At 41.6% G+C, this 25,566-nt stretch overlaps 1 protein-coding gene across 23 annotated transcripts in view; it reads right to left on the bottom strand.

The window, feature by feature from the left end:
* Window positions 1-25,566, bottom strand: part of ARPP21 (cAMP regulated phosphoprotein 21) — a 163,831-nt gene that overhangs the window by 30,900 nt on the left and 107,365 nt on the right. For all 23 annotated transcript variants that reach the window (XM_069561354.1, XM_069561364.1, XM_069561367.1 and 20 more), the window contains one exon: window positions 22,848-22,974. In XM_069561354.1, coding sequence (XP_069417455.1) covers window positions 22,848-22,974 — 127 coding nt within the window. The remainder of the gene's footprint in view (window positions 1-22,847; window positions 22,975-25,566) is intronic.

Below are 25,566 nucleotides of genomic sequence, written 5' to 3'. Positions count from 1 at the left end.
TGATTCTGGAGCCTGGTTTACTGGAATGACTGCCAACAGAGTCATCAACAGAAATGGATATTTATGAAAATCAGGTTTCTCCAACTTGTGTCTGGCAGACCCAGCTGGAAGCACGTGTGCTTGGTCCTGTTTCTCTGTGGACTGGTTTCACTGAGACCTGGAGCAGTAAAGAGCTAAATGACATTTAACCCCAATTGCGAGCATTTAATGCTCACATCATTATAGTAACAACAAAGAAATAAACTGCTACTATAAAATAAGCAGAATAAAAAAATCTCATTTCTTGGTGAGCCTCCACAAGTTCCTTGTAATATTTCCTTGCACCTTAAAAAAAAGTGTCTGTGTGTGTATATATATATATATATATATATACACATAGAGAGAGAGAGAGAGAGAGAGAGAGAGAGAGAGAGAGAGAGAGAGAAAGAGAGCTTCCCAATTTCATTTTTGGAAATGGGTTTATGATGCATTATAATTTATACAACTAAAAGTCTCAGAGAGCATTGCATCTCTAAAGCATAAAGATAACTTATTGTTCTGGCAAATGATAAAGCTGCTTACAGTGGCAGCTTTGATTTATTGAAGCAATTCACATACACTTGGAAAGTATATAAGCTTTGCCTCTGCCCACAAAGGGCACATTTGAGCTGGGTAGGACACACCAGTGATGAATTACAGACCAGATCCAACTGAAGGCAACTGGCACATCAAATGCCTAAAGGCTCCAAATTATAGCAAGAATGTGTTTTCCATGGTAATCCCTCACATGCAGTGGCATCTATGGTAGGCAAGGAAACAAATCAGGGCCTCTCTGTTTTATTTCATGACAGTGTTTTCTAGTAACAAAGCTTCTCTTGTTTTTTTTTTTTTTTTTTTTTTTTTTTTATCAGTAGAGAGACTGGCATCCCCACACTTATCCAATATTAGTTTAGGCGTGTGTGCCCTTAAAACTACAACTGGTTACCAATTGGTTCCAGAATGGAACTTGGCAGAGCCATGTACCCGAACACCCAGTTTCCTCTTTGAAGAAGAGAAACATGACTCCAGCTATATGACCCGCATTTGAAATCTAGAAAGTTAAACCCCTAAGGGGAGATCACTGGATAGAAGATTTCACCGCACTGGATCTTAGACAGTCCCCCTTCACAGGAAAGAGGTACCTGAGGATAGAAAGTCTTCAGAATCAGTGCCCATTTCGTCTGCAGGCTCAGTGAGGTCCCCAAAGTGACATGACTCATCAGTCACTGTGACCTGGGTATCAGGCACTTAGTCCCCACAATCTCAGCCATCTCCTCTCATGACTGCATTAACCACGGTTGAGCCAGTGTTGGGATCCCCTTCACTTTGCAGATGAGAACACCGAGGTAGAATGGTTAAGTCGTCACCAAGGTCACACAGCTACAAAGGCTGTGTAAAGCCAGGTCATCTAACTCCTCAGTTCGTATTTCTAACCCTTCCACTATTAGGACACATTACTTCTGCATCGTAATTATGGAGGCTGCTCTGTTTTAAAGGGCTAATTTTTATCTTTTCCATCTTTCTCATTTTTGATCTCAGTAGGAGGAAACTACTTACCCTCAATTAATTGAATAAGTACGGAAAGCACTTTGCTTGCATTTGCATTCTTATGTCACCCCTTTTGTTTCTTGGAATGGCTGAGCTTTGTTCCTTGGCAAGAAAGCATGCAAAATTGCACCCCAGCTGACAAGAAGGATGGGTGATTGATTTTCAGTGCACTGATGCTTCACTTAGGGAATAAAAGGAAGGAATCAGGGCAAAAGAGAACCCAGTTAACTACTTGTTACAGTGTTTCTGTACTAAAGCTTTTTCTTCTTAGCTAAGCTTCTTAGCTATCACTCAGAATCAGTCTTAGACATGTCTCTAACAAGCTCTGTTATCACTCTCTCAATCCAAGTCAGAGCAGAGGGAAAAAAAAGGAGGCGAAAGCAATCCTGCTCAGAATCTGACATTCTAACAGACATAACTCAGCAGGAAGAAGTGTAGTCTTGGGATAGGGTAAGAACAATGCTGTGTTCAGTGACTCTATTCTATTTCATCAGGTGGGAAAGTGAAATTACTTCTGCACAATTTCTATCCAAAATTTAAAATCAGTTGCTAAAAAGGATAATTTTCTCCCTTTTTTAAAAAAACTAATCTAAGTATAATTTTCCCTACCCTTCAGCAATAGTACATACATGAGATAATCATGTATTTCTCATGATTTAAAATCCCAATGCTGTGGCTTTGTATTTAGCCAACAGAAGAAAGAGAATTACTTCAGATTCTGACAAACAAAGAGGTTTTGGAAATAACAAGTGTTAAAACTCCTTGCCATAACTTCAAAATACTTAAAAAAAAATCCACTCTTGACTCTGTAAACCTATGTTTACATGTATATGGATTTTGATCTTTCATATACAAACAAGAGAAATTAATATTCTTGTAAAAGTGGTAGAATTACATTTGTTTCTCTACAAACATTTAGAAAACTAAACTGCATATATATTATATATATATGTAAACAGAAAACTAAAGCCCCATCCCCCCAACATTATCTAAGGTCTCTTTTTTGCCCAGTAATTCTGAGTTTCTCCTGATCTCTTTTGTAACCAAATAAAACTGTGCTTGAGAGAGTCACCTGAGTTGGGGATGAGGGTGTAACACTTTCTGAGATCAACTGCTGACTTCTACACACTGTGTCTTATGTTGCTATCTCCCCACGGGCAGAAGATCCAAATATACCCAAGGGGCACGCATCAGCCCTTGGAGAGACAACAAATGAGAGTCCATGGAAGACAAAAACTGCTAAATCTGTTGCCACACCACTCTATGTTGGTTACATCTGTTACATTTCTAGTGCAAGCCATCAGCCTTTAAAATCAAAGCCACCATATCACAAATAAACATGTCTAAAAATGTTCTTATTTATCATGTAAAAGTATGCATATAAGACAGCTCTAATCTTTCTTGACAAGTATGTCTAAGAAGGACTCACACTATTCTTTTTCATCAAACTCAGGGAGTTGGTGATGGACAGGGAGGCCTGGTGTGCTGTAGTCCATGGGGTTGCAAAGAGTCAGACACAACCAAGCAACTGAACTGAACTATATATATACTATATACAGATATAGTATATATACATATATTTTTTTAGCTTACCCACAAAAGCTAAAGCATTCACCATATTCTTTCATGGGACCAGAATAGACACTAACATTTAATTTCCTAAAACAAGTGAATTTCTTTTAAAAATGTACCTTAAAAAAATTATTTATCTTTGGCTGCACTGGGTCTTCACTGCCGTCTGAGCTTTTCCCTAGTTGCGGCAAGCAGGGGCTATTCTGTGCTGCGGTGTGAGGGCTTCTCATTGCAGTGTCTCTTGTGGAGAAGGGCTCTAGTGTGCAGAGGCTTCAGTAGTTGTGGCATACAGGCTTAGTTGCTCCACGGCAAGTGGGATCTTCCCGGACTAGGGGTCACCTGTGTTGGCGGGTGGATTCTTTACAGCTGAGATACCAGGGAAGCCCCGAAAATATACCTTTTTATTCTAATGATCCTTAGCAAATCAACCTCTTCTGAAGATCCTATTTGAACAACAGAATAGTCATTCAGATAATTTTACTGTTGAAGAACAATTTCTGAATGCTTCCACGGATATCAGAAAGTGATGAAAAATTTTGAAATAATACCCCTTAGCACACACTTTCTATACTGGGACTGGGGGTTTGCCCCTACCTAGGCCTCTGCATTGTTAGTTATGACTTCAAACTCAAGGTCAATGTACTATATTCACTTCTATCAAACGTATTAGGGACTTCCCTGGTGGTCCAAGGGTTAGTAATCTGCCCCGCAACGCAGGGTACACGGGTTCGATCCCTGGTCAGGAAACTAAGCTCTCACAGGCTATGGAGCTACTAATTCCATATAATTTAACTACTGAATCTGTGCACTGCAACAGAAGATCCCTCATGATGCAATGATGTCCCGAGTGCCATGTCTAAGACCCAATACAGCCAAATAAATAAATATATAACATTTTTAAAAAATGCATTCGATTTTATGGTGATCCCTAAAGGACTTGCAGTTGCCAAATCAGCATTGCTGGGTTGCCATTTTAATACTGGATGCTTTCTATGTAGTTCCATCACATTTGGTAAAGCTCTCTTCCTTCATAAAGGGAAAACATGGGGAAGGAAGTCAACACCCACCCCCTTGCTCTTCATAAGGCATGCCACTGAAAGGCAGGTGGATGCTACAAGCTGCTGTTCAGTTGCTAAGTCCTGTCCGACTCTGCAACCCAAAGGACAGCAGCACGCCAGGCTTCCCTGTCCTTCACCATTTCCTGGTGTTTGCTCAAACTCATATCCATTGAGTTGATGATACCATCCAACCATCTCATCCTCTTGCCCTTAATCTTTCCCAGCATCAGGGTCTTTTCCAATGAGCTTTAGCTTCAGTACCAGTCCTTCCAATGAATATTGAGGGTTGATTTCCTTTAGGATGGACTGGTTTGGTCTCTGCACTGTCCAAGGGACTCTCAAGAGTCTTCTTCAGCACCCCAGTTCAAAAGGATCAGTTCTTTGTTGCTCAGCTTTCCTTATGGTCCAGCTCTCATATCTGTACCTGACTACTGGAAAAACCATAGCTTTGACAATATGGACCTTTGTCAGCAAAGTGATATCGCTGCTTTTTAATATGCTATCTAGGTCTGTCATAGCTTTTCTTACAAAGCCTTTTAAACACCATCAAGCCTTTTAAACACTGATATCAGATGCAGAACATGCAGTCGTAGGCAGGATTTCCTCCACGGGACTGCAAGTCACACCATGTTGGTGACTCCCTGATGGGCTGTGCTGAGGCTAGGCAAGCAGACCACTTCCCACTAAGAGTCCCGTTGGGATGGGTGGGAATGATGAAAGTGGAAGAATTCTTAATCAGAGTCACCAGCACATTAATACAACAAAAGTATGCCAGTTAATTCTATTAGAGAACTTTTGATAGGTTTCCTCACCCCTCACTGTGTAATTTAAAAGACATACAGCACCACTAATCTTAGAACTGTGTCCCTGGGATTTTTCTTCTACCAGATCTAAGTGTCTGGGTCTCTATTTGTGTCTGCTACTGAGGCCTCTGATTCACTTCTCCAGTGATTATTTCAGAAAGATTTTAGGACTTCACTGGTGGTCCACTGGTTAGGAACCTGCCTGCCAATGCAGGGCACACAGGTTCACTCCCTGATCCAGGAAGATTCCACATGCTGTGGAGTCACTAAGCCCGTGAGTCACAACTATTAAGCCTGTGCTCTAGAGCTCAGACCTGCACCTACTGAAGCCAGTGCTCCCATAGCCCAAGTTCTGCAAGAAGAGAAGCCACTGGCATAAGGAGCCCACACACCCTGACTAGACAGTAGCCCCCTCTCGCTGCAACTGGAAAAAAGTCCGAGCAGCGATGAAGACCCAGTGCAGACAAAAACAAACTAAAAGAAACCCCCATTAATTGAAAAAACAACAGATTTCAGAGCACCTGGTCTGAATGAGCATAAGAATCCGTAACATTTAGTGAAAAAAGTCCTTGAGGGATAGAGGGGAGATGACTCCTCCCCACTAGAACTGAGCAATCCTGGGAATGATGTTGTTTTAGAGTTTATTTGGCTCCAGGGGACAGTTCTGATTTTGAACTTCTGGCCATCAATACAACACTAAACTCAGACTTCACAAAACAGCAACAACATGCAGGTCTTTAAATTAGGGTTAAATTGGACATTGAGAACCATCTTTTCCAACATTTGGTCTTATCATTTTAGGAAATGTTGCCATTTGTTCATTTAAAAATATTGACTATGTGCCTGCTACGTGAGGTTTACATTGACACAACTGGTCCCCAATGGCAGTAAGAGGTCAAGGATGCTTTTCTTCTCCAGCCCTTTAGCCTTCATGAATCCAATACTGATCAGGCTCAGGCGGTAAAAAATCTGCCTGCAATGCAAGAGACCTGGGTTGGGAAGATCCTCTGAAGGAGGGCATGGCAACCCACTCTAGTACTCTTGCCTGGAGAATCCCATGGACAGAGGAGCCTGGTGGCTACAGTCCATGGGGTCGCAAAGAGTTGGAGATGACTGAGCGACTAAGCATGGCACAAAGAGAGAAAACGTGTGAGGATCTGAAGATCCCAGACTGAGGGCTCTAATATTCTAACAGCCGGATAGTACCACGCCTGTGGGTCACACGGGAACAGCGTTCCATATGTGCACAGACACGGTGCCTGTTGCCAACCTCAGTGATTGAATGTGAAGAGCAAATAGGTAAATGCCGAGAAACGGTATCAGCATCTCCTTAACAGCATCACAAATATCACTTTTACAAGGTTCAAAGTATAGTCTATCTTCATTATTAAGACAAATATTTTCCATGACAGAATATCTCTGTAATTTTAACTAATTTTCTTTTTTTTTTTTTATCATCTACTGTCTATCAGGTTGACCAAAAAGTTCATTTGGATTTTCCTGTAACAACTTATGGAAAAACTCAAATGAAATTTTTGGACAACCCAATACCTATCCATCTATCTACTTATTTAAATTTTCATTTTATACTGGAATATAGTTATTTCTCTGTAATTACAGTTTAAAATAGGTGAAGAGATAATTACTGGAAAAATTTATGTGGAATAATAATGATGTATTCCATATGTGTGTACATGTGGGTGGTGAGTGTGTCTGTGTGCGTAGCTGTTAATAGGTTTTGATTTGCATGTTGAGGACACTGTGTTATTTAAACATGTTATAAAATCACAACAGATCTGAGCAGATGCCTGGGTGGGGGTGCAAGTGGCTTCCTTGTGGGATGACACCAGGCCTGTGTCTCCAAATATCACTGAATTTCTGCCTGGTTTTATTAGGGGCTCAATGAATAAACGCCTGATTACAAAACCACTTGGAAATTAACAAAACTCATGATACACCTGAACAAACTTGTTGGTCATTAACATCATTGGTGGCTGCAGTGCTAATCTTTCCAGGCTCTACATTCTGGAAATTCACAGTATTTTAGTTTCTACTTTCCACCATTTAATAATAAAAAGTCATACTGGTTCTTAATTCTACTTAGTTTTCCCTCAGAGAAGATTAAAATATGCTCCACAAAGACATATTAGAGGGACTTCCCTGAAGCTCCAGTGGCTAAAACTCTGAGTTTCCAATGCAGTGGGCCTGGGTTTGATCCCTGGTCAGGGGACTAGGGATCCCACATGCCACAGCTAAAGATCTTGCATGCCACAGCTGAGACCCAGTACAGCCAAATAAATAAATTTAAAAAAATCCCAATAAACAGACTAGAACACTAACTCTGCTGACAATCTTGATGGGCTACCTCCATGGACACCAAGGAGAAGGAGGAGGCGGTGCAGAGGGCTGTTGCCCAATAGGAAGTTCCTGGGTTCATGGGAGCAGTGACTGTATAACTGTATCCTATTATTGTATTAAAAAAAAAAACCACTCAGGAAGGCACAGAGGTCACGTAACTAGTTTATAAGTAGCTTTGCCTTATAAGCAGTCAGGAGGGAAGGGATATTTGTATATATCTTCCCTGGTAGCTAAGATGGTAAAGAATCTGCCTGCAATGCAGGAGACCTGGGCTCAAGCCCTAGGTGGGGAAGATCCCCTGGAGAAGCAAATGCCTATCCACTCCAGTATTCTTTCCTGGAGAATTCCATGGGCAAAGGAGTCTGGCGGGCTACAGTTTATGGGGTTGCAAAGGGTCAGACGCAACTGAGCGACTAACACTTTCACTTTCAGCATACACGTATGATCCATGGGCTGATTGACTTTGTCGTGCAGCAGAATCTGACACACTGACACAGCATTATAAAGCAGTTATACTCCAGTTTAAAAAAGTAAAAACAAAAAAGAAAATGCTGGTCACTTTGTCATGCACCTTGCTTACTCTAACCCTTCATCTTAACAATCATCTCTGAACACATCCCTCAATCTAGAGAAAGCCCACGTATGCTACATCAGACAGGATTTTTGACAACGCAGACATCTTGGAAGATATGGGTGGAAATCTCCCCCAGTTTGAACCCGATGGTATTCCTGCTCATGAGGATTGTTTAGAACATAGAGAAGGAAATAAACATCAGAGGAATTCTTAACGTAGATTAACTTTAGGGCAACTGTTCTTAAAGATTAATGGCCTATTAATTGCTTGAGAATGCATTTTGCAAAAGCTGATCTGTCTGAGCTTTAGAATCAGTAGCACTTAGCTAAAATTAAAAAAAAAAAAAAAAAGCTTTTGAAGAAACGTACCCTCTCTACAAAAGCAGAGTATTCCTGGGGGAGAGGTGGTACCCAGCCTGCAGTAACTCAGGAAAATCCAGTTATCTGTACTTTTGATAAGCTCCCCTCCCCATTCTAATGCAGAGGGACCATCTCCTGAGACACAGTGATTTAGGAATGATGAACGCGCCTTTTTCCAATGGATAATTCCCAACATATCAACACCTCTCCTGAAGGAGAATCTAATAGCCCAGTTCCATGATGGGGTCTTTAGAATCTTTAAAGTTTCAAATTGCTTTCACAATGCTTCCGAATCTTTCCAGGTACATAATAGCATCCTAATATATCAATGAAATTCATCTCAAGCCCCTTGAAGAGAAGGAGACATCAAATTCCCAGCTGATTTATTTTTCTACTTCCTGCTTCAACTTGCATGCCTGTTAGCTCCCAAAATAAAGCCATCTGCAGTGATTTCACAGAGTTTCTGGTTTGCCTGGAGCCTCTTACATCCCCTCCACCCAACAGGGGCTTCTGCTGCAAACGTAGCAGAAAGAGCCAGATGGTGGATGTCTTGTACAAGCACTGGCTGTCACCACCAGGCAAATGGACACGATTCAAGTAGCTGGTCTTCCCGACAGTCCTGTGGACCCTGGGGGCCACCAGTGTGAGCTGGGACAGGAAGAGAGCTCGTGGGATGCTGCGAGTGGGCATTACTGATTCACATCATTTACAGTCAGTTACTGTCACCACAAACTAACAACAAACACAACAACAACAAAGGAGGGAAAAGGAAAAAGAAAGCTTTTGGTGTCTTTTTAACTCTGTGTTTCACAGCCTCTTGAATAAACCCCGGCATATCCTCTCGGGTTTTTTAATCTCTATTTATCAATACGCACAGGGACAATGTGATGTTTAATACATGCCATCTAGTTCCAGAAGGTATAATGTATTTCCTGCAACATTAGAGGAGCTCCAAATGGGAAGTCACACATGATCACTGTTTTTGTTCTGGTTAATTCTAGCCGGTGATGGGGAAATGATCCGGTGTGTTAGTGCTTACTGACAGTGTTCTGAGAACTCCTTGGAACAACGCACTCATTTTCTACACTTACTGTGTTCTTGTTTTATTTTGGCAGCACCACGCGGCATGGAGGACCTTAGTTCCTGGACCAGGGATTGAACCTGCACCCCTTGCAGTGGGGGCACAGAGTCTTAACCGCTGGGTCGCCAGGGAAGTTCCTGCTCTTAGTATCTTTTTTTCAATCCTTCACTTTAGAAAGAATGGGCAGATTTCTGCAAGGAGAGAGACTTCAGAAGAAACCAACTTGTCAAAAACCTGACCTTGCACTTCCAGCCTCTAGAAAGGGAGAAGTAAATTCCAGTTCTTTATGGTACACAGACACACACAGACACACACACACACACAGACACACAACACACTCAACACATACAACATACACACACACCACACACACACGGCAGATACTAATTCTCTCTCTCTCTCTTTTTTTGGCTACTTGTGCTGAATACTTGTTCCTGAATAAGAGACAATAAATCTCTTGGCAAACACTTACATTCCTGAAGTTCCAAACTGAACAGGTGGTTCAATTACCTGGAAAAAGAAGCCAAAGACCGCAGCACACTAAATATCCTTCCACAGCTGACAAACTCAGCAGCCCCAGAATTTAGAAATCAACAATTACATGTGCTTACTCTCTGTCATTGTTCTGAGGAAGGAAAAACACAGCGAAGAGGGACGGAGTGGGTTAGGAAGAGGGTGAGTTTGGAACGTAGGCTGATATGGGATTATTGACTTCCTGGGACACTGAGAGAGCTTAGGACTGAAAATCACATTAGCTGGTTCCCATACCTACTGAATGATGTCCCTGGAATCAGACTTCCTAGGTTCATCTACCTATTGATACAAATTCACATGCCAGTATTTGTCTTGCCATTTTTAACACAGGGAGAAAAGCATTTTGAGCTCATGGGAACGTTTTTAGAAGCATACTTAGTATGTCATAAGTTCTGCCAAATTTATACAATAATTTTCACACCAGCCATCATATCCTGCCAGAATTTATAAAAAAAACCTATTATGCAAATTCATAATTGAAAATAAATGTAAAGATAAGTGTTACCAGTCATTTAAATTCAGTTTATATGGATGAACACATTCATGTACGTGGGCACACACATACAAACATACACACAAACTCCTTAAAAGCCCATTTCCTTTTCTCTGTGTGCATTTCTAGAAAATACCAGCTAAGGGCAATAATGAAACAATTCCCATTCACAGATGAACTATTTTCATTAATGGGAAGAGCGAGCAAGTGATTGGTGGTGGGGGTCAATGGCTGAACATGTGGAGGAGGGCAAGGAGTCTTGTCTCAAGTTCAGTTTCTATGCCTGACGAACAGCAGTGCCAAGGGGCCCCAAGGAAGGAGGTAGGGAGCACATGCTTTTTCCCCCAGGTTCTAGTTGCCAAGGAAACTGTCTCCTTTGTGTGGCACATCCCAGAGATGCTCGAGGTTGACTCCATCTCTGGAGTATGTGAGCTCCTTGAATTGTGTCATTTTAACAATGGGAAATTAAAAAGACAAGATTGCTTGACAGAAGGTAGAGAAATACCCCGAAATTTCTGTGAAGCCCTCCCTGTCTGGGGAGAGAAGAGCAAAGCCAATAAAAACAGTCTGTTTTGAAATAGTCCTGGGATGTGGAATTTTAAAAATAGATAGATAAGAGAGACATTTGAAGGCTTTAATTCCCCCATTACATATGCTTTCATATTTAATTTCATTTATTATTATTTTTTAATTGAAGAGGAAATGAGAAGTGCAAGAATCATTCTGGGAAATAGTCCATGTTGTAACTGTTGTTACTATGCAAGATATTTTGGGATGTTTGGGGTTCTCTTGGGTGTTCCCAGGTGACTAAGGCAAGGCTGGACCTACAAGGTTGGAAGCAGGATGATTCATTATTGCTATCAAAATCATGCCACACACCACACTATTATAATTAAATTTTAAATATTCATTTGTTTGCTGCCAGTATATACAACTATAATTACTTCCTATATTGTATCCATAGTTTGCAACAATGTTAAACTCACTCACTAGCTCTAGTTTGTAGACTGTCTTGAAATTTTTATTTAAACATGCATGCCAGGACTTCCCTGGTGCTCCAAGGGTTAAGAATTCACCTTCCAATGCAGAGGACTCAGGTATGATTCCTGGTCAGGGAACGAATTTTCCACACACCACAGAGCTTAAGTCCGAGCCACACAACTATGGAGCCCACACACCATAACTAAGATCTGACGTAGCCAAAAAATAAAACATTAAAAAAAATAGCAAATGTGCATGTTCATCTGCAAATACCGTTTTGCATAGAAATACAGTGTTGCAGAACTGAGAATCAGGCTACATGCAAGTAAAACAATAAGGTGTTTTCAATAAATAAAAATGCAGCATTAAGAAGAAACTGTCATGATCTACGATTATCTGCCTATATACAACAAGCATATGCATAAGTTCAAAGGCAGAAAAAGAGAGGCAAAAAAAAAAAAACCTGTTCTGTTAGCAAGGAGTTTTTGTGTTTTTCAAAAAATTCTTTTCCTGTAAGTACTGTGCTGTTTTTACAGTTTATAAAAAGTTATACGTTCTAAGTAAAATGACAAAAATTACCTCTAGGACTGAAAATTGCCACAATTTTCAGCTAGACAGGAGCTTAACTCTTTGATTTATCTTTTGTCCTTGGATTGTTCTTTTTGACTAGCTTCCCCGTAAAAACAGCCTTTCCTCCAAGACAGACCTAGTTGGTATCAACTGAGTGTTAGGTATTTAGAAGAGGAAAAAGGAGTTCAAAATGGTCATGGCTAAAAGACCAAGAAGGGGAAAGCCCGTGAAGTAGAACAAAGGAAGTTCCGAGGACCAGAGTGAGGACCTCAGGTAAAACAAACAGCACTCCTGGCTAGCCCAGCTTACATAGGGAGCCCAGGGGAGGAGGAAAAACATAGAAAGAGGAGCCAAAACCGGGTGAGGACTTTTCCCTTCTTTGTCTTTTAGCCACCACCGTTTTGGACTCCTTTTTCCTCTTTTAACTACCTAGCATGAGGAAGCCAAGGTGTTCATCAAAATTCATCAAAGAGTAACCCAAGCCCTTTGACCTCTATCATATAAAATTAATACCACACAGACCAGTTAACACGGTCCATGCAAAGATGAATCATCAGAGCGATAGTTATCTCTGCACTGTTTCCCTTGGGAAAGAAATGCACACAATCCCACCTGGAGCTAAGTCTGATGCATCCTACTGCGTGTTCTTACAACCCCTTGAAATGTGTACTCCACTGCAGTAGCCTGTATTTTGGGGGGAGGCGCTCTTCTGACTCCTCTTTCTGCCATTTATTTCTTGCTCTTGAAACAGTTATGACCCACAATGGCTCATAAAAAGTTCAGTGGTGCTGGACCTACTCCAAAAATAAAAACAAAAAAGCCACAGAGTAAGAGCATCTGGGAAAAAATTAAAAATGCAGTTTTAATGAGTCTCTAGGCATCTGTGAGGAAATGGTGTGGGAATCAGGGAGAAGATGTCAGTGGGCAATTAGGGATTGGCGGCTGTCCTCAAAGGCCGTCGCTGCAGCCAGGGAAGATGGGCTGACAATCGTGAAGAGAACCTGGAGGCAACCATGCAGGGGACTGTGGCCATTTCAGGGGCTGAACAGGAGTATGGGTGTGAAGCCCACTGCACGCTGCTCTTGCAATGAAGAGCTGTGCAAAACTGCCTCTACCGTGGAATCTTGCTGTTACAAGTGAGTTAGTGATCCTGCTTGAAAGCAGGCAACTCCCATCCGCTTTGAAGAAGGTATGTGAGCCACTGTGCGTCTTTGAGAATTATACCAATTTTATGAGCCTCCTGTAATCCTGCAGCCTTCCTGGGTTACAGTCACTGCTGTCTGGATCCAGAACTATCAGGTTTATGAGGCATCCTGTGGACAGAGGGGCCAGCTTTGGCAATTCAAAGCTGAAGGGGGTGATCACAGTGCTTGTGCTGCTGGTCTGAGGAAGGGGCAAGCTAGGATGTCATGAATAAAGTAAGTCTATGCTGAATGGCTTGGCTGAATATATATATATATATATATATATATATATATATATATATATATATATATATAAAATGTCCCACAATTCATGGGGTCGTAAAGAGTCGGACTCGACTGAGCGACTGAACTGAACTGAACTGATATATATGTATGGTGTCCCTAAAGAAATAGTCACATCTGAAGACAGAGGAAAGAAGAAAGAATTTTAGTATTAGTTGCTCAGTTGTGTCCGACTCTTTGCAACTCCATGGACTGTAGGCCGCCAGGCTCCTCTGTCCATAGAATTCTCCAGGCAAGAATACTGGAGTGTGTTGCCATTTCCTCCTCCAGGGTATTTTCCCAACTCAGGGATTGAACCTGGGTCTCCTGCACTGCAGCTAAATTCTTTACCACTGAGCCACCTGGGAAGAGGAGCCTATTTCAGGGCTACTTCTTTTGAGATAGTGTCTTTTGATGTTAGTGATTTGCACAGTTTTCTATTCAAAACTAGAAAAAACATCAACAATGTTAAGCTATAGTGAACTCCTTGGAAATGACAAATTTAAACACTAGGCTAGTAATCTTTTCTGTGGGTACCGTGTTAGCTTGGAATTTGGAAAGCATGATATAAACAACATAATTCAAGATGCTGTTCACTGTTTCATCACCACAAATTTCTAAGTGAAATCAATCCCCGAAGGCTCATTTGATGCTGGCTCTAGGGACAGCACTGGAGACAAAAGCTAGTCTGGTATGTTTCATGCTTTGCTTTGGAACGTAGGGAAAATCCAGCTCATTTTTCTGAATCATCTGAATGTTAGATTGTGGACGTCTTTGGGGAAAAGTTGTGTCCTATCCCTGAGTGACTGAACTGAACTGAACTGAGTGTCCTATCCCTTAATGGCAAGGGATGTGTCGAGTGGAAAGAAATGAGACTGAAAAACTAAAGTAAAGGGGAAAATGCAGACAATGAACACATGAGATGTAAGAACAAGCACCCAGAGTTTGCAGGGAAAAGTCTTACTTAATAGAAGGGAAAATGGAAAGGAAAACAAGTGACAAACAGGAGAAACTGACTGTTTATGTAAAGTTAAGAATTAAAGCTAGAAAACAGGGCCTTCCCTGGCGGCCCCGTGGTTAAGATGCTGCACTTCCACTGAAGTGGACGTGGGTTCAATCCCTGGTCGGGGAACTAAGATCACACATGCCGTGCGGCCCAAAAGTAAATATTTAAAAAATAAATTAATAAAAGTAAAGATGGAAAATAAAATAAGAAAATAGATTTAGGGATGGGAAGGAAACGGAGCCCAGGAAGAACAACAACAAAAATTTTCTAAAGAAAAATGCGGCTGAAAAATGAAGTCATTCGTAGACCTACGTGACAGCTGACAGCAGAAATTGCTGGCAACCAATTTGTAAGAAATTAAAAAATGCAGCACCCGAAAAGGGAGGGTCAAGACTATGTATGGCACAAAACATCTTAAATTCTCTTAATTTACATTGGCTTTATACCATCAGGTAAATCTGACACCTTGGAACAAGTAGTTTGGGTACTCTGGATATCACTATTGTGTTCATTTTCTCTTAGGACAATCACACATGAAAGATGTTAGAGTTTTCAAAAATCAGTATTTGTGCGCTTTTCTGGCCACAATTCTTTCCTTATCATCCTCTAATCTGACTCTTTTTTTCTTTAACAGGCTATGTTTTCCACTTTCTGTTGCATAAGATAAAGAAAAGAGATAATGTTATGATCTGTCTTACTTACGATCTTTACAGAAAAGCAGAAAGTCTGTCACAGTCATGTTTAACTGTGCTACAGATGAACACATGAACACCAAAGGTACACAAAATGCAAAGTGTTAAAGTAACTATTTCAAATATGTTGAATAAATTTTTTTATCATGACCTGGGGGACAGAGGGACCTGGCCATCTATATTGCTTTCCAAACCTGTAAGATTTTCAGACCTAAAAACAGCACGATTCCGATCATTGCTTCTAATAGCGTTAACCTTTCCCAGAATCCCAGCTTAACACTTCTGATTCCTATTTCTGTAAATGGAATAATTAGACCAATTAATGAAAGAAACACATGAACATTTCCATAGAAACCTTTTCCAGACTGATATTTTCAGAATAGCGTGTTCCACAAGGATTTATCCATGTGACTTCCTCTGATGTTAACAGAAATCAGACAATTAAATTCTCCTGTAACTCTCTTATAATTTACCCTCTCTGCTCTTAGGAAGATAAAAATGTAGACATCCAAAGTGCAATCACTTCCTTAGAGTTGTCAAGTGTAAAAATTTTTGCATCCCTTCTCTGAGCGATTATTGGTTATATATTCTTTCTCAAATTTAAAAAAAAATAGATTAATGAGGTTTTAAATATTAAAATGTATAGAAATTATATGAAGGGTAATTAGGAAAATAGTTCTTTTTTTTAAAAAAAATAATCATCAAATTTGGGAAATAAATCTAAGATAAAAAGAGAAGGTCCCAATTTCTATAAATGAGCATCTCATATTGGTTACACCAGTCAACCACATTCTTTCTTTAGCTCTGATCTCTGATGCTCCGTCTCCTCAGCTTAGCCAATCCTGAGAGGGAAAGAAGTCAAGATGAGGAATATCATCCTAAGAGCAAAGATGGAGAAAATGTTTTTCAAGATAAAACCCTTCTCAATTACATTGATACTGACTGCTTCATAAGCAAGGCTAAAAGGACAGGAGTCACTGTCAAGTTCAATCAACTGTTCTGGTTAAATAAATTTATAGACTCCATTAAGGTGCATTTTGCCCTATCCCAAATGCATTTCAGAACAACACTGAAGAGGCAATAATCTTCCTTCTCAGTAGGAGCTGTTAATAGGAACAATATGCTATTGCAACAAGAAATATTACTCCTTAAAGAAAGAAAAAACTAAGACGTTGCTTTTCCTATCAGGTAAGCAGCACAGGCTTTGGTTTATCTTCAGATATACACAGGTCACAGATAATTCTATCTTCCTGCCAGGAACGCCATCCAACCCCATTCCACTGTTGTACATCCAGAAGGCAACTAAAATGATTCAAGGAAAGCCCTGCCACAGCCAAAGGGTGATGTGGGTAGGTTTCCAGGGCCTGGTTATTCCCTGCCATCTGAATACTATCAAAACTAGTAACATGTGTGACTTTTGATGGGAGCATTATTACTTTATAGACAGTTCCAAATTGCTCAGTATATGGAAATCCAAATAGGGGACTCCCCCAGTGGCTCAGACAGTAAAGAATCCGCCTGCAGTGTGGGAGACCTGGGTTCGGTCCCTGGGTGGGGAAGATCCCCTGGAAGAAGGCATGGCAACCCACTCTAGTACTCTTGCCTGGAGAATCCCATGGACAGAGGAGCCTGGCGGGCTACAGTCCAGGGGGTCATGAAGAGTCTGGCCATGACTGGACAACTAAGCACAGCACTGGTGGTCCAGTGGTTAAGACACCGTGCTTCCACTACAGGGGGCGTGGGTTAGATCCCTGGTCAGGGAACTAAGATCGCACATGCTATGCAGCACAGCCGAAACCAAACAAACAAATACAAAGAAAATCCAAATTTACGGTATCTCTGAATATGGATCTATGACATAGTCCTTGGGCATTTAAACTTTGAAAAAATGTGCATATTTGTTTGTTGAAGTGGATTGGTTGGTTAGGATGTCTTACACTAGATTTCATAACACTGAATTACTATGATCTTTTGATGATTAAATTGGAGGGGTGAAAAGTGACAGTGAAAGTCGCTCAGTCATGTCTGGAAGGGTGAGCAGTTTTCATTTAATATTTTAAACCTTCATATATTTTTCTCTCACTCACGCGCACATGCTCCCTGGTCCTGATGAGACAGACTCCACATTCGGCAGGAGATTGATCTTTGGTTTCCTCATCTAGCAAAACCGAGTGTTTAACTTCCATTTTCATTTCTATCAGTACCATCTAAATTTCATGATGGCTGATGAGCTGAGTGTAAGATAAAGTCCAAGTGAGGTTTACCTTAAATACTAATGAAAAAAAAGAATCAAGTTTAAAAACTTCTAAAGACCTCCACCATTTCCTCCTGAAAGAAATCCCAGCTTTCCTATCACAAGGCAGGGTGGAGTCTCACCAGCCCAACACAGAGTCCTGAGCAGAGCAGAAGTAAATTAGGTAAGCCTGCAGAAGCCCCACAAAAGCTGCAGGGGGTTTTGCAATACAATATAAGTGTGTTAAGATTTTCATTATTTTCTTTTGAACTACAGTTTTAAAAGTAAAACACTGTCATGGAAAGCGCTCTATGAAATCGGTTTTTATCCAAAATGTCTCAATTAGCAGATGGTTTGGAGCAGAAGAATGTGGGAGAGGAAAAGGATTTAAAAAGTAGAAGTGAGAAGCATCTCCACAATTGTCAGAATCCACCTCAAATGACCCACAGGAGTTAGAATCTAGTCTAATTTAAGATTCCAGCAAGTTTCATGTTTTTTTCCCCCTTTCTTCTCTGAAGCCATCCATGTTCTCTTCCTATTGTTCTATTTTTTTTTAAGTTTTTTTTTTAAGTTTTTAATTGGCAGATAACTGTTTTACAATATTGTGTTAGTTTATTTTCATGACAATCAAGAATACAGAATCTTCTGCTCTATCAGGCAAAGCAAACCACTGGACTGTCCCTTGTAAAGCAGTTAGCTTCATGATTTTTATACCTAGACCTAGAGTCATATTGCTGCCACTAAGCAACAGGGCTGAAAGCCTGGCGTGTGAGAGACATGGCAGCAGCTTATAGAAGACCTTACCCAAACTCCACTGGTCAAAGGGCCTTTCCCTTCCAGACTACGGAATGGAATTTCTATGGAATGCTTCCAGCTTCTTTTAGAGGAGGAAGACCTTCTTGTTTATTTGGGAAAGGAACCAACATGCTCCATATAGCTATAGACCTCCCTCCATCCTTAGACTTCAGGGGTATGGGGTTGGGGGTGGGGGCAACCTTTGTCTTGAGATTCATTTCAAGACTTTAGGAAGTCTTATAGTTGGAGTAGTGAATCTCCACCTCTCAGCAACAGACAGAATGAGCAAATAAAAAATCAGCAAAATTACAGAAGATCTGAACAACAAAATAAATATGGTTTGATTGAAATGTATAGAACATTACACCTAAGAACAACAGAATACCCATTATTTTCAAGTGTTTAAAGGAGCATTCACCAAGAGAGACCATATCCTGGGCTATAAAACCAAACTCAACAATTTTATAAGAACTGAAATCAATTATAGTTTTTGACAATAATGAAGTAAGTCTAGAATCAATAACAGAAATACAACAGGGAAATCTCCAAACATTTGCACGTTAAACAACACACTTCTAAATAAACCATGGGTCAAAGAGGAAATCTCCAAGAAAAGAAAAAATACATATAAATGAATGAAAATATGACATATAAAACTATGTGGGACACAGCCAAAGTGAACTTGACAATGAAACTTAGAACATTAAAATCTTACATTAGAAAAGAGCAAAGGTTTTAAATCAATAATCCAACTTCCTACCTCAAAAAAACTATAAAAAGTAGAGCAAAATAGTGCTAAAATAAGTAAAAGGAAGAAAGAGCAGAAATCAATAAAATTGAAAATAAAAAATAGAGAAAATTAATGAAACAAAGAGGCAGTTCTTTGATAAGATCAATAAAATCGATAAATTTAGCAAGATTGTCTGATTCTTTAAGACCTGGTGGATGGTAGCCTGCCTACCAGGCTCCTCTGTTCATGGAATTTTCCAGGCAAGAATACTGGAGTGGGTTGCCATTTCCTCCTCCAGGGGATCTTCCAAACTCAGGAATTTAACCCAAGACTCCTGCATTGCACGCAGACTCTTTCTCAGTTGAGCCACCAGGGAAGCTCTTATGAAAATTAAGAGAATTTAAAAATTCTCATTATCAAGGTAGAACAAGATATCACAACATATTCTGCAGCTATTAAAAAAATAATGAAGGAGGGACTTCCCTAGTGGTTCAGTGGTTAAGAATCTGCCTTGCAATGCGGAGGATGCAGGTTCAGTCCCTGGTTGGAAGCTAAGATTCCACATGCCACAGGGCAACTAAGCCTGTGGGCCTCAACTACTGAGCCTGCACAGACATCTCGAGACACCCGCATGCCATGACAAAGAACTCCTGAGTTGCATCAAAGACCCAGTGTAGCCAAAAAAAACAAAAAAACAAAAAAAAACCAGAAAAGAAAAATAAAGGAATAATAAAGAACTACAGACAACTTTATAGCCATAAATTCTACAATTTAGAAGAAATGGGCCAATTCTTCAGCAACCACAAACTACCAAAGCTCAGCAAAGATAAAATGGATAATTGGAATAGTCTTATAACCATAATGAATTTATAATGAAAAAGTTCCACACATTATTTTCAAATAGAAAGAAAACAAAATATTTCTGATTCTACAAATTCCCAGGCTCTGACAGTTTCACTGGAGAATTCTAACAAACATTTAAAGAAGATTTAGTACCAGCTTGACACATTTGGACCAGAAAACAGAAGAGCAGGAAATACTTTCTAATTTATTTTATGAAACCAGCAGTACTCTAATACCAAAATTAGGATGTATTCATTCCCAAATGCCTAGTTAGGAAGGTATATGGGGCTTTACAAGCTCATTTTTGTTGCTTTTAGGACATGCCCAAGATCTTGGAGAACCAAGAACGAAGGTATATGTACCTATATTTTGCTTTTTAAGTCAACTGAAAAGGGAATTTGGAATTGGAGATGTGATCTGAAAGGAACTCTTATTTTTTTCCTTCCCAATGTGTGATTCCTATGCAGATGTCTCAGCTGCTCCCTGCCATTTGTTCCTGACCAGCTCTGTGAAATAACATGGAAGCCCATGTGAGTTGGGAGGCAAGGGTCCAGGTTTTCAAGCTGTTCTGCTGTTAAGCCCACTTGCGTACTTAGAGAATTAGTTATATGTTATCCGCCTTGGTAACATGCTGGCTTAGTTACCAGCGTGTTAATTTCTATAGGCTCATCCACACCAGGAAGTAAAGGCAAAACCAGCAAGTGTATTTATGCTGTTATGACAACCTGGTTAACACACAGCCTTAGGAGGCTCTCTCTGTCAGAGTCCACCGACGCAGCAACTCCCCCAAATAACTTGCCATGTCCCTTTGGGAAGTCGCTGTTGGTGCCACTAAGCTCGGCAAAAAGCTTCCCAACTGTAGGGTCCCAAGGCCCCTTCTACCATCACGGAGCCATCGCTGAGCTGTGTTCCTTGGGTTTAATTAGCAGAGGTGATTCTCAGGGAGATCACTAGCTGCCCTCCCAAACACTCAGAAAAGTCAGGAGAGGTGGGGAATGCTGGGGAATGTTAGGCCTGACATCCGGTGTGCTCACTGAACTAGGAGCTCAGGGCCCGCACGTGCACACTATGTTATCAGTTTCAAGGATGATGCTGTGCATGTATCATTTTGGTGTTTCTCATCTCTCCACCCCAACAGACACATTAGCTGCCACTCACTTCCTTGACACCTGAAGCACCAGCTGCTATTTTGAGCAAGATACTGACTTAGAATGCCTTCTTTTAATTATGTGTCATTATCTCGCCTTGGGGTGGCAGTTCCCTGGTGATGTGGAGCCATGGGACAAGTCAGAGCCACTGGGTTTTCATAAATGCTACCAGTTAGGTCTCCCTGAGATGGGGAGAGTGGTTTCTGCATCCCCCAATTCTCCCACATTGTTTAAGAAAGAAGAAACAAAGGTCACATGGATTCTCCTTCGTGTTGACATGCATCAGTGAAGGCAGTGGGGAGTCCGACGGTCGTTCTAAAAATCTTATTCTGTTACCTAGTTAATACATTAGTCCAACTTATTCAGCCCCTCACACAGACCCAGAGCTCACAGTGCAATTGACTCCTGCCCTCTGGATCTGCATTCTTGTATGTAAACTATTCCCTAACACAGGACTAACATATCCTTCAGAAAACTCTCAAACAGTGGCACTCAACTAAAAATTTTAAAATTCTTATAATTAGATATTGACATCTTTCTTCTTTTAAAGGCATCAGTAACCAAAAGGGAAACTTTGCTATAGTCTCTGGACCAAGAGCTTAGAAGATTATAAATTAACTCTTTGATAAACATGAGCAGACAAAAAAAAAAAAAAAAGATGGTTCAGAATGCAAACAACACATCACTAGAGACTGTTATCTAAATTCACAGCACAGTTACGACTAGCTTGAAAGAGATAACATTTTCCAACAAGGAGAGAAAATATGGCCAAACACCACCTATCTTAAAATAACTAATAATTAGAAATCCTTTAGTGCTCTCATTACTGCAAAAGTGTCAATTCAGAGGTCAAAATCTATTCTTTCTGAAACTAACACAGTGTTGAAAACAAGGCAGTCTGGTTGCCTGCTATACATGTCCCTATCTTCTCCCGCAGAAGTTAAGTAGGTCGTGAGATGAATTAAAGAACCGAGAGCCACTCCCAACACAGTTAATAAATGATCCCTCCCAACTGACAAAACGCCAGCCCCACCGGCATGAGTATTCTCCTGGTGGGGATTTGCACTCATTCTTGGGAAAGATGCTGCTTTTGGTCACAATGTACAAAAGCTGCGTATTTCCTGTATATTTCCCACCCCCCACGTCTCACGCATTACAGAGCCGCATACGCAGATCCAGTGCGGAAGCCGGAGGACAGATGAGATCACGTGCTCTAACACGCCGCCCTACTCACGGAAGTCGGGGGCCCCCAGCCAGGGGGTCTTCAGCAGGACCATCGGCAGCTCCCCCCCACTCTGTGGACAGCGGGAGGGACACCCGTGTGACCCCACCGCAGGGCCCTCGCGCCTGCCGGCTTCCTGCTGCCGTTGGGGTGGCGGCGTCCCGTCAGGAGTGTGACACAGTAGGGAAAGAGACCGGTTCACTGTGAGACCTGCTACTCACTCTCGGACAGTGCCTCGGCCCCCCTTCCCACTGCACAGTGGCTGCCGCAGGCGGTGGATGGCCCTCCAGACCGTGAGCCCGGGTCCGAGTCCCATGGGGACACAGGCTGAGGTGTCAGTGACCTTCTTCTCAAGACACTGCATTTTTTTATAGTGCTACAGAAACAACCTAACATGGCTCCCTAGCCTTAGGAACAGGGGAAGAGTCTCTTTAGGTTTAAAATGGGTGGGGGATAGTCTGAACTAGGAAGATGGGGAGGTGGTTGGCTCTCAGCTGTCAGAGGAATTAAGAGGGTCCCCAAGTCAGTAATGCACACCGTGTTTTGCATGCATGCTGGGGAGGCTGGGTAACGTGAGTTTCACCTCGTGGGACCTGTCACTTTTCCACACAGAGTTAATCAAACGCTCCGTTATCTTCCCTGGGGAAGGGAAATGAGCTGATTTGAACTATGAAGCTTGGATGCTCATCCAGAGAGGACAGCTGAGAGATGTATGTGCAAAATAACTGAGCTGGAGGAGGAAATGGCAACAGATTCCAAGTACCTGCTGGCTGCGCCGTCGGCGGTATTTGCTGGCTCCTCTGAGCACTGAACTGAACCGAGGCCATGGGCCGGTACTGCTGCGTGGTTGAGGTAGGGTACTGACCAGACGGATAATAATACACAGGCATCTGGGGAAGGAAGAGGACAATGGCAGGACATGAGGGCTGCAAATGGAGTAATGTTTTTAAACATAAAATACATTGTCATCTTATGACATAACGTGGATGCAGTAAACTGCAAAGATGACCACCCTGCCTACATGCATATGCACTGAGTGAAAGTTGCTCAGCTGTGTCCGACTCTGTGAGCCTATGGACTGCAGCCCACCAGACTCCTCTGACCATGGAATTCTCCAGGCCGTAATACTGGACTGGGTAGCTGTTCCCTTCTCCAGGGGATCTTCCCAACACAGAGATCAAACTCAGATCTCCTGCATGGCAGGAGGCCTCTTTACCATCTAAACCACCAGAAAAGCCCAAGAATGCTGGAGTGGGTAGCCAATCCCTTCTTCAGGGATCTTCCCGACTCAGGAATCTAACCAGGGTCTCCTGCATTGCAGGTGGATTCTTTCCCGGCTGAGCACCAGGGAAGCCCATGTATGTGTCACCAATGTCATGATACAGGAATGATGCTTTCTGAGACTTGTATGCCTGATCCTTAAGAAGACTTGCAGCTTTCACTCTTTCAGAAGAGAATCTAGCCACTAGGAGAAGATCCAGACTGCCCAGCTGGAGAAAGAGGCCATGTGGAGGCCAGAGGCTGCCCAGCCAAGATCCCAATGCTCTGACTCAAGAGTGAGGCCAAATGGGACCTTCCAGTCCCAGTAAAGCTGCCTGGGACAGCACCACGTGGTGAAGGGGGGGCCATCCCCACGGAGTTCTGCCACAAATTGCTGAGCTGGCTGTGAGCTAGACAATGGCTGTTGTCTTAAAGCACTGAATTTTGTATTTTTTTAAATGCAAGAAGAGTGAATGAAACAGTCATCAACAACGACAACACATTTTTAGGGTAGTTTTAAATGTGATCGGGCTTCCCTGGTGGCTCAGCTGGTAAAGAATCTGCCTGCAATGCAAGAGACCTGGGTTCAATCCCTAGGTTGGGAAGATCCCTTGGAGAAGGGAATGGCAACCCATTCTAGTATTTTTGCCTGGAGAATTCTATGGACGGAGGAACCTGGTGGGCTACAGTCCACGGGGTCGCAAAGAGTTGGACACAACTGAGTGACTTTCACTGCACTTAAATGTGATCATTTAACTTGAATTGTTTTTCTAATGGAAACACAAGTAAGTCCTGAAATCTGATCTCCAGACTAAAAGGATCAGAGGATGAGGTCATGAAACAAGGGGAGGTCCAGCAGAGCACTTATCAGAGTGGCACATGGCCAGTATCCCCCCTCCAAAAAAAAAACAGAACATTCAGTCTAAAAAGGGACATAGGGTAAAAAAGAATGTTCAGGAAGGGGACATAGGGCAAACTTATTGTTTATGTCACCTTCTGCCACTTTCTCCTGACTGGGAATGACTGAAAATATTCTAATTACTTCTAGTAAGATTCAAATCAAATGTCTACTGACCTGGAAAGATTTCTTGCCTGTCTCAGGTCATTTATAGGAAGGCTCTTTTCTTATTAATCGATTACCTTTTATTTCTAGCTCTGTGACTTTTCCTCTATCAACTTCTTTAAAATGTAAGCAGAGGCATGCCAGTTCACAGCCTATAAGGTTTACCTGTTTAGAATACAGTTAGGAGCCATCTGTTTGAGCATGGAGATTTTTATGGCTTGCCCTCTTTGCCTTGTCCATGCATATTTGCTTCATTCTTCTGGTGGGTTGAGTGTTCATGGAAAGTCAGACAAAACTGGCCTTTATAGTTATTAAATAGGTTCATTTTTCTGCATAAATTGAGCATATTTTCATATATGCCCACAGACCATATCTCATGTTCTTTTCATTATTATACGTCATTGAGTCATTGAGTTTTAAAATGTTGAATAAATTGAAAATCACTGTGGGATATATCCTATACCTTTACCTGTGGTTCTTTTACAAAGAAGTTCAGAGATGTTCAGACTGATCATGAACATGTGTTTCCTGGTTTTTTTCCCCCTTCCCTCTCTCTTTCTATTTTTAAATCTATTAAAGAGAGAATGAGAGCATTTCTGTTGCAGATACACCAGCAGTCTGGATTGTCTTTGCTCTAATATTTGCTCTAGTATCTTTGCTCACTAAAACCGGAATTCCTTCAGTCAAGCAAGGACATTTTTTTTTTTAATGCTTCAACTGAATATTCTGCCAAGTCTTCTCTTTCCCAATAATTAAATATTATTAAAATCATTAATATATTGGTGAGGCCTGTTCTCCTCCTTAAACCCTACCCTGATAGCTCAGTTGGTAAAGAATCCGCCTGCAACGCAGGAGACTCCGGTTTGATTCCTGGGTCAGGAAGATCTGCTGGAGAAGGGATAGGCTACCCACTCCAGTATTCTTGGGTGGCTCCAGTACTCTGGAGAATACTGGAGAATACCTGTTGGCTCAGCTGGTAAAGAATCTACCCGCAAGGTGAGAGACCCGGGTTCAATCCCTGGGTTGGGAAGATCCCCTGGAGAAGGGGAAGGCTACCCACTCCATTATTCTGGCCTGGAGAATTCCATGGACTATAAGTCCATGGGGTCACAGAGTCAGACACGACTGAGACACCTTGACTTTAAACCCTACCAGTGAC

This window comes from Ovis canadensis, chromosome 19, assembly GCF_042477335.2.
Source record: "Ovis canadensis isolate MfBH-ARS-UI-01 breed Bighorn chromosome 19, ARS-UI_OviCan_v2, whole genome shotgun sequence".
Classification (NCBI taxonomy): Eukaryota; Metazoa; Chordata; class Mammalia; order Artiodactyla; family Bovidae; genus Ovis; species Ovis canadensis.
The sequence above is the reverse complement of the archived record's forward strand: the minus strand, read 5'-3'. Positions and strand labels throughout refer to the sequence as shown.